Source organism: Neurospora tetrasperma (assembly GCF_000213175.1).
Source record: "Neurospora tetrasperma FGSC 2508 unplaced genomic scaffold NEUTE1scaffold_6, whole genome shotgun sequence".
Lineage (NCBI taxonomy): Eukaryota > Fungi > Ascomycota > Sordariomycetes > Sordariales > Sordariaceae > Neurospora > Neurospora tetrasperma.
The window spans coordinates 1,523,785-1,533,335 of record NW_009799104.1 but is presented as its reverse complement, the minus strand read 5'-3'; the positions used below and the strand labels follow the sequence as shown (position 1 = coordinate 1,533,335).

Here is a 9,551-nt window from a genome sequence, read left to right as displayed (position 1 = left end):
TTTTCCAACCTTGGCATTTGAGAACTTGTAAACCCCCTTGTCCCAGATGCTTTTCCATTGCGTGCAAAGCCCTTCCATGAACATGTGGCCGGGGCTGATATTCAAATTGACGTTGTAACAGACAAGTATGACACCGATTGCTGATATATATATATATATATATATATATATCAAAAAAAAAAAAAAAAAAAAAAAAAAAAAAAAAGAAAGAAGAAAAAGAAAACCCCTAACATCGAATGAAGTTGTGGTTTCTCTTCAATTCACAACGACGAGAACGAAAAAGTAGGCATCCAAGCCAGGATTCATGATTTACACCAAATATCTACTTTAGGTCTGTTCCCACTTTCCACCGTGCTACGGACGATGTCATCAAAGACCCGACGGTTTGGTAAGAACTTGGTACATACTGCAAAACTAGGTATGGATACGCAATGCGGTTTCACCTAGATGTGGTTAGGCCCATTACCCATCCTTGAGCACATCAACGCTATCAAATCCCAGATTGATGTCTCATTAATGAGAGCCTTTGAAGTTCTATCCAAAGGATCGAAAACGACGACTGATAAAAAGAAAGAAGGGAAAAAGAGAAGAAGAAAAAGAAGAAGAAGGAAATAAAACGAGAACGAAAGCGAACTGGAGCGGAAAGAAACAGGACCGGGAAGAAGTACCCGCTGGGGAGGGGGGTCAGATTTCCTGTCTGTTTCCCCAACTCTGTCCCCTTCCCCAACCGGTACCTTTTGGACACAATAATCACATTAACAATCGAAGGCTGCAAAGTGACGTGTGCCTGGCCAATATGAACGAAGAGGTACCTCTATGATAAGGTGCAGAGATACGGCAAGGTAAGTATCGGATGAATGTAGTGTACTGTGAGCAATGTGAGTCGGAGCTTCTGCAGGCTGTAACTTCCATTCTAGAGTGTTCTTACCAGCAGCAATCCAGTGCTGGCTTTAGGATGTAACTTGGAAGGTACGACTTGCGTGGCTACTTGCTATTTTCGTCCGTCTGAAAGATTTATAGGTACATTGTGCGCAGGGCGGGTCTGAAATAAATGGCGGGAAAATAAATACATATGTGCAGCGCCGCATGCACCGGCAGTTACTCCAGAGAGAGGGAACGTCGATGCCGGCAGTTGCAAACCAAAGTTCTGAAATACCGGTATACAGACGACATTCATCCAACTAACTCCAAAGTTACGAAGTTTATTACCGACGTTGGTACGCCTTCATATACCGAGCAAGTGGCATAAGGCACTCGGTTTTACTTGGATATTAGCTTTGATGCCGAGCAGTGCGTCGGCCGGATGAACACCCCTCGGAGGTTCCTCAGCAACCTGTCCATATCTTTCTAACGCAAGATGAGGAGGCTACCATATTTCAAACAGATGTCTCGTCCGAAGATAAATTCGGTGGCCGTCAGATGTGCAGATGCCTCTTAACCGAGTTGAAGGCTGGGTATATCGTATTATTTCGCAGTGTTCGTTATCAGTAGCTAACAGCATCTGTGTGCAAGTTTGCGAGATTCACATGGAACAATCCCGTAACTGCAACTTGGGTGCCTCCAGTTTTGGGTGATTCAAAAGACTCGAGCAGTCTGCAATGCTAGCGGTGCCTCAAGTGTGCTTAGGTAGGCTACGAGTTGGCGAAAACGAGCCCTCCGAGATTTAGCAGGCATGCCAACGACCTCCGGCCGGCCCGCATCGGACATATTCTTATTTTTTTTTCTTCTTCACTGCATTGCCTCGCATTGCATGTTGATTTCAGTTTCTACTCACCTCCGACAAGGCAACCGTGGCTTTGTTTTCGATTGGTCAAGTAAACTATATCTTCTCGCCCATGTCCACTCCCATCTCTCTCTTTTCCCTCCTTGCAAGTTAATCGAGTCGGTGGGTACTTCAAGTCGAAAGCACATATTCAGTCGCCTATTTTCCTCTACTTCCACTTGCACCTACATTACATCCCCCACTCCTAGTATGATGGCTGCTTTTGCAATTCCTAGCTTGAGCTGGATGACAGGTTGCGGCAATCTCTCAAAAGAAGCAGTCACGATGTTCGACACTCACTCCAAACAGCGCTCATGGATGAAGCGCCAAAAGGTTCGGTTGACGCGTCAGTTGCACAGGCTCACCAACGTTCTTTGTCCGTCCCCTTCAAAAAGCAGGCCCTCAAGCCAGATTCGTGGCTCGCGTCAATATCGAAGCCCTTCTCCTTATCCCTGGCCCAGACTCGCCGCCAAAGAAGTGGATGAGATTGAGGGGCAACCTGAAGAGCCAGAGAGCGCTACTGGGTGCGATGACCTCGACGAACTGTCACTTTCCGCATCACACGCAAGTAACGCTTCGAGCATGTGGAGACCTCCCATTCCGTATCTCGACAAGACTCGCCAGAGCCGCTCTCCATCCCTCTCGACCAGTCAGGCTGTCCAAGCCAGACATGAGGTGAAGTTGATAACCCCACCTCCTACAGAGGCACAACCACAATCGGCAATCATCGAGCAAGTGCGTAAGTCTTATTCTTTTCTGGCCATTACTGATAGAATCGACGTTTGAGAGGTGTACATTGGACACTAACACATTTCTCCTTCCTCTAGCATCTGCTGTGGTAAACGACAAGACATCACTCCTCGCCGACACCATACCTTTTGAGGTAGACAACAGCAGCAAGTGGGAAAACGTTACGGCTCGTGACACTACCATGATCCAGGATCTCACATTCTGCTCACTAGACGAGGCGCCTGTCTTGGACCCCACGAGGCCTTTGCGATATCTTGGAGTGAGCCTAGACGATGTTGAGCTCCACGGCGTCAGTTCGCATGACTCCAACACGAGATTATTGGCGGCATGCGGCTGGATCCAAAGCAGTGATCACCTTTCACCCCTTGGAACGAGTGCCCCAACGAAGGGTTGGCTACCAGGACCCCGCCACAGATACACCCAAGTCCCAGCGGTTATATCCTCCCCTGGCTCATCCTGTGGCTCATTTGAGAGTTAGCTAGACCTACTGCTTCCTCTCGTCGTTATCGTGTGTCCCCCTCCTGGCTTCCGGCTCTGACCAAAAGAAGGCGTTTGTTTGGTACCTCTACAAGTTTCCTTTTGCTGGAGCATGACGAGCTTGCTGGCAGCACGGCTGGAAACATAATCACAACAGGCCCTGCCGATTGAGGAGAAGGATAAGGGGTCCCAACAGGGACGACATTCTGAGTGGTGCGGGTCGGGGAGAATGCCTTCTTCCACCCCAGAGGAAGACGGATGACTGCCCCTGGACACCAAGGACACCACGAGAAAACAAGGAGGCCGTCAACACTATCGCCGAAATCACCACCATCGCCACCGCAGATCAACGATTATAAGCTTATACGGACCGGACAAAGACGTTTCGGTTACAGTGGACGAGGCCGTGATGGAGAGGAGTCAAGGCTGTATATTGACCTCTGAGGGCATGTACGACACGTACCAGCGCCCCAAATACGCATATAGCGAGTCGGTCAAGCGTGATTTTGGCTTTGATTTCATGGAATTTCTGGACTATTGCCACGTCTGGCACACACTTTCATATGTCTTTCATTGTTTTTCCTGGCTTTTGGTTCATCACAGACGGCATTGGTCGCAAGACTTGAATTGGGATAATGGGTTGGCGTTGACAAGATGGTTCTTGGGTACGTAGGCAACTACATGGATTCAAGGGATGGGAATGGATTCGACTGTTGGACTAGGTAGTCTCGGACAAAGTTGAAATGGATCGCATGGTTTGGAGTTGGGATACGGTTACCAGGGCTGGAGTTTGTACTTGCTTCATTCAATTGATCACTTTCTATCATGCTTTTACTTCTCTAACTCGTTGATGAATTCGAGTGTGACAAGGTTGAACCATTGCTGCTCATCGTAGACGTGTAATGATACAGTAAGCTCCGTCTTCCTACCTCTAGTCTACCGCAGTAGCCTCGGTCTTGTCTGACCTGTGTTTGGTTCCCAGAGCAAGTATCAGCGTCCCAACGGAACTCATCCCTTCTCTTCATCCACCATCTTCTTCTCCCGTCTCAACCCCCCAAAATCTCAACCAAGCTCTACCATCCCCGCTAACCTCTCTAATTTCTTCTCCGCCCTTGTGATTTCTCCCAAAAACTCCGCCATCAGACACCTACCTCTCCCCTCCGCCCAGTCCTCTCTGTAGTAAGGGACCAGATCAACCAAGAAGAACTCGTAGTTGCGTAATAGTGCACTGAAGAGAACGGTGAGGTGAAACATGGGTATTGCTTCTGGATCCTCATCTTTGGCCGGTTCGGCTATTAGGGAGTTTAGTCGTTGATTCCTGTTGCGGGAGCGGTTGAGGAGGGTGTGGAGAGACTGTAGCACGAGTGTTGGGATATGCGAGGAGGTAGAGGTATCTTCTGTTGATGAGCGTGAATATAAACCGAGACGGGAAAGGTGACCAGCATCTCGGTCTGGGCTGGTGGAGGTGGAAGTAGAAGAGATAAAGGACTGGAAGAGGGAGTGTAGGTGGCCGAAAGTTGTGCGGATGTGCTGTTTGAGAACGAGGCGGGAGCTCTGGGCGGAAGAATACGAAGTGGAATCAGGACTCGGAATGGTGGGAAGATAGGCGTAGCAGCGGAGGGAACAGTCGGAGGCGCGAGGGCAGGTGCAGGGAATTCTGTGAAGTACTGGCTCTGGTAAAGATTCTGACATTTCTCGGGCTAAAAGTGTTGGACTTGGTGCGGGGGAGTCGGTAGCTAGTAGTGTGCTGCCGTAAGTAGACCTGGGATTTGATGTTGAAGCAGATACAAGGAGTAAGCGTTTGGTTCGGAATACGACTCTTGGGAGATGAGCGTAAGTTTTTCTATGCCCCATCTGGGGTCCATGTCGGGCGGAGGTTATTTTCATATGTATCTTGTTCAATACCTTGTGCGAGATCTCTGATGAATCAACCCAGGAGGGGTGATCCGATGATTCATCTACAGACCAGATCAGGTCCAACATGTTGTCCGTTATTAATGACTCCGATGGTGAAAGTCTGCACGGAATCAAACTCAAGCAGCGAATAGTGGGGTGGGATACAGCCACCGGTATATGAGTAAAGGCCAATGCTTGTAGAAAGTTATTGCCACACCTAGCCGACTGAACAGTAGGGCTGTTAACACATGCCTACTCTCTTCACAGAAATGGAAAAGAATGTGGGTTTGCAAAAGCTTCTTTGTGTCCGATAGTTTCTGGAAGCCTGCCGTAAAAGACTATGTTAGCTACAATTTCTTTGACGGGCGGGTTTTAGTACTTGTGTCGTAGACTCGAAGGAAATCCTCATTGTCCACGTCAGCCTCGGGCCAAGATCAAAGAATGACGGAGGTTCAAAGGATAGATCAATGTTTCCTCGATGAACCTTGATGACTCTGCCACACCCTACCTTGTTCCCACGTGTGTCTGGAGCGATGACCCGTGTTTGTGAAGGGGTTTGTCAGGGGTAACATCGCAAACGTAACCAAATCATCCTCGCGAATTCATGGGTTAGGGTTTGCTCTGACTCCACCACCAGGATTATCCACTTTCGCCAAGATCAGTGGAAGTCCAAGCGTCGTCGTCACATTCCGAACAGCGTGTTTCCTCCTTCTCCAGAGTATCCTTATTCCAAATCATCACTACCCATCTACGCGATCTGAACGCAAGCTACTGAGGGTTCACATTCATTGCCGAAACTCTCAACAACAGCGGGAAACAACGACCCATTGCAATATCCTCGTAGTCCTCTCCCAAAATGCCCGGCTCCTCCCTCTGGCTAATCCCTCCTCCCACCCACCCTCTCTACCCGATCCTTTCATTCCTAATCTCCCAACGCCTCCCCTTGGATTTTCCCTCCGAGGCTGGCGCTGCCGACGCACGCTTGAGTCCTGAATTCTTTGCTCCTCACATGACCCTTAGCTCCGGCATCTCACCGGATCTCTACGGCGACGATCCCCAGCGTTGGCTCGACTCAATCCCCTGGCCGTCCGCTGACGAAGTACAGGTGAGGTTCGAGGGAATCAGCTCTCAGGACACGTACTACCGGAGGTGCTATGCAAGGGTCAAGCTGGATGAGGGGATCAAGAAGATTGCCGGGCTGGCGAGGGCAAGAGGAGTGAATGGGGAGGATGATGCGAAAGGTGCCAAGACGCAAGAGTGGTTGGATTGGTGGAGGAAGGAATTCGGGCCGCATGTTAGTTTGATGTAGTAAGTTGCTATCCCTTGTGGTTTTGTCTCCTGCTCTATGGTGGCTATGATGGGCTAAACGTAGGGCTGCAGTGGCGATGTGCCTATTAGCGATGACAGGTTGAAAGAGGTCGCCAAGGTCGTGGAGGAGGCTGGTGTTAAGCTGACTGAGCCGGTGGGTGATGCCGAAGGGAATGGCTGGAATGGCGGCGTTGTCTGGTTGGTCCCAACTGACAGGGATATCAAGGACTGGAAGCCGATCGCGAAACGAGTGTTGTAGTGACCACGAGGGACAGTGCCTGATGGTGAAGCATATCTAAGATGTGTGGATATTGATATGCTATTATTATTTTTTTGCTCTTCTAAACGCCGATATTCTGCACGGGCGGAATTTGCAAGCGCATGCTTGAAGGCCTGGCAGGATAAGAATGAACGGATGACAGTCATCCCCCGTCCTCTGGCTTCGTTCTGACCCTTGTGGACACCGCCGAAGATGCGCATCGGACTAGGAGTTGTATGAATTGAGTCGCATATACTGCATTCTTTGCACAAGCTCGCCATCCGTCCCCCGCCACGTTCTCCCCTTAAGGTGTCGCACACACAGCTTTGTCCCCTCGTCAGGGTAGTACAGCCAGCAGGCCCACTTCCTCCACATCCCGTCCTTCATCTCCGTCCTCGCTCGTTGGCCAGCCGTGTCCTCAATGAAGGCGCCCCTCAACATGGCAGCGCGGCTGGGAAAGATTTGGGAGAGATAATGTGCCGTTGAGGCAAGGTGTGGCTTGTCGTGCCAGAAAAAAAGCGGCGTAAGAGGGATCTTGACGCTCGTACTCCCGCTTCCAACCGAAAAGTTCTGCTTGTACAGGTTTGTCAAGGCTCGGAGCGCTGGATAGAGCATGACGTGGTCTGACTTGGCGTAGGACACCATGCGGGTCGATGGGAAGCAGACATATTTGACGGGTACGTCAGAAGTCCTTCGAGGCTCTTGCCCATCTGTCGTTTCTGAATCAGAGGAATCGGGAGACTCCGGTGCAGACTCGGACTGTTGCATGATCTCGAGAAGTGGCGCCAAGGGGATGTCGGCAACCAACGCCCAGTCGTGTTGCTGGATCCAAACGTAGGGCGTCTCGATCAGCCGTAGGGCCGAGCGCACGCCTAGACCAAACCCAACCCGCGCATGAGGTTCGATGAAGGTGATGCGCCCATCTTTGGTTCTGGTGATGGTGAGAGTCACAGCATTGTGCTGTTGCGCATAGGCCACTGAGCCGAACTCGGCCTCTCCCTCGGTGATGATGAGCTCGTCGTCGTAGAAGGCATTTTCAGCCCCGCCATAGCTCCGCGAGTACTCATCGAGGATGAGTTTCTTGGCGTTCTTCTTGTACTCGGCGAACTTTTTGGCCCCCTCGGCGGTAACAGTCCCTTTCTTGAGTCGCGAGTCGGAAGCAATGCGGTCGTAGGTGTCAAGGACCAAGATGATTCTGCATTTGGTCAGGGGAGCGCAATGCTTCTGGAAAGAGGCGATGATGGATGACAACAGTTCAGTAGACGGTGCCGAGGGTGTTGGTGAGGTGGTAAGGACGACAGTGACGAGGTCATGGCTGGACCGGGGTGAGTGAATGCGAGCGGCCGCCGATGGGGGCGGGACCTGCTCAGAGGTCATTTCATCGGCAAGTCCATTCAGATCCTGCAGAATTCAGGGTTGGGGTTGCTGATGTCGACCTTCTGCTCAAAAAGTCGGCCTCGGAATGACGTTGCGGGCGCGAGGTTGTCGAGTGGACAACTCACCGTGACTTTGCTGGCTAATAAAATGCTGAATGCAGGGAGGAGGGAGGGAGGGAGGGAGGGAGTCACCGGCCGCGAGTCGGGCTCGGCGAAATCTTGGAATTTTTCCGTTTGTTTCATCATCGTATCCGTCGCTAGCGGGCCGGATGAAAGATTGGGTTGTGGGTCCCATCGTGAAGGTCTTTCCCTGCCGTGCACGCCGTGGCATTCACCGGAGGCCGTTCCAGAACGTCAAAGACAGTGTGTTGGACTCCTTTGATCTGGCAGACACCGTCTGGATGGATAACAAATTGTTGGCCGCAAAAAGATGTTTTGGAGACGGGTTGACGCAAGTGATGCAAGGCCCGTGAATTCTGCACTAACAATTTCTCCGCGTATACATTACACAGGTGTGTTTTATCTGTTACAATACACCGTGCACCAAACATCAATCTCGAGGCAAGCAACACCGAGTTCTTGCCGGACAACCGACCTCGCGACCCAGAATTTATCGGACCACGCCTACCAACAGAGAATCATGCGTCTCATCCATCGTACATGTCTTATTTTGGCCGGCACCTCGACAATGTGCAGTTGACTTGAGGAAAGTGTGCGCCTGGCCCTTCCGTCTTCCTGAGCTATCTTTCGAACCGAACTTCCAGGCTATTCACTTCAGAAAGCTGAGTACACCAGAAACTCCGTTTTCCTGCACCCACTACTCTTTTTTTGTTCCACTTACTGTCCCGTTCCTTGGCCTTTGAGTGAAAGACCTCACGAATCAGCACTGTATATCCTTCGGTGTGTTGTGAGAGCAAAGTCCAGTCCATCACGGGCCTCATGCCGGATATATCAATCCATTGACACGAATTCACTCCTGCTAAGAGTCGAGGTCAGCCTCCTGTCCTCCATGAAGCGCAGTGAGTGCATTATCAACGGGGCTCTCGAGCATATGACAAAATTTGGCATGCTTTGGGGCAGGTTGATACATAGGCTGCCCTGTCGTCCATGTCGACAAGTGAATTGCAGATTTCACTGTCCATCGTCCTGTCCACCCCAGGCGAGACATTTCATTCTCCAGTGTTTCGAGTCGTGCTCAGCTTCGAATTCTGGACCAGCCGCCGTGATGGCCTTGGCTTTCCTTCACCCCCTTCCAGCCTAGCTCGGTGTATGTTCATGTAGATGTTCGAATGGATGTGTAGATAGTGATCAGCCAGTGGGTCAAACAAAGGAACTGGAGAGACTGTCGCCAGGCGGTTAATACCAGGGTGTCCGTGGTTAACAGAGCAAAACTCCCGAGATCAAGAATTCCCATGTTGCTCATTCTTCTGAAACCTTCTATTCAAGACTTTAACCTCTCGAGTCCCTTGGGCTCGTATCAAATGTTCAACACCTGGCAGCGCTTCTAGTTGCAGTGTCGAAGGTGTTCAACCACAACGTACATGCCTTTGGGGGTCACAGAGTGCAATTGACAGACCTTCAACTCTAAGATACTGCACGACTGAATTCTGGAAACTGGATAATACCGGGAAAACCAGAAGAGGCAGGCTTCAAAATTGGAGTTGCTTAAAACTGGCACACCTGCCAACTCCCGAAACCGGATCGCTCAAGTTAAGTCACCCTC

General features: G+C 50.6%; 4 protein-coding genes across 4 annotated transcripts; 2 read left to right on the top strand and 2 right to left on the bottom strand.

Annotated features, from left to right (window-relative positions):
* Positions 1 to 2,047: 2,047 nt before the first annotated feature.
* Positions 2,048 to 2,983, top strand: NEUTE1DRAFT_103769 (uncharacterized protein; the record flags this gene model as incomplete). The annotated part of the gene is made up of 3 exons (XM_009855982.1): positions 2,048 to 2,501; positions 2,590 to 2,771; positions 2,888 to 2,983. The coding sequence occupies 3 exons, from the start codon at positions 2,048 to 2,050 to the stop codon at positions 2,981 to 2,983; spliced, it is 732 nt and encodes a 243-aa protein (XP_009854284.1).
* Positions 2,984 to 3,920: 937 nt separating this feature from the next.
* Positions 3,921 to 4,681, bottom strand: NEUTE1DRAFT_112834 (uncharacterized protein; the record flags this gene model as incomplete). Its single annotated transcript, XM_009855981.1, has 2 exons — positions 3,921 to 3,954; positions 4,080 to 4,681. 2 exons carry the CDS (start codon positions 4,679 to 4,681, stop codon positions 3,921 to 3,923), a joined length of 636 nt encoding a protein of 211 aa, XP_009854283.1.
* An 823-nt stretch (positions 4,682 to 5,504) lies between these two features.
* NEUTE1DRAFT_124587 (2',3'-cyclic-nucleotide 3'-phosphodiesterase) lies at positions 5,505 to 6,452 on the top strand (the record flags this gene model as incomplete). The annotated part of the gene is made up of 2 exons (XM_009855980.1): positions 5,505 to 6,193; positions 6,266 to 6,452. The coding sequence occupies 2 exons, from the start codon at positions 5,742 to 5,744 to the stop codon at positions 6,450 to 6,452; spliced, it is 639 nt and encodes a 212-aa protein (XP_009854282.1).
* A 54-nt stretch (positions 6,453 to 6,506) lies between these two features.
* On the bottom strand, positions 6,507 to 7,835 carry NEUTE1DRAFT_68852 (uncharacterized protein; the record flags this gene model as incomplete). The annotated part of the gene is made up of 1 exon (XM_009855979.1): positions 6,507 to 7,835. The coding sequence occupies one exon, from the start codon at positions 7,827 to 7,829 to the stop codon at positions 6,678 to 6,680; it is 1,152 nt and encodes a 383-aa protein (XP_009854281.1).
* Positions 7,836 to 9,551: the final 1,716 nt, after the last annotated feature.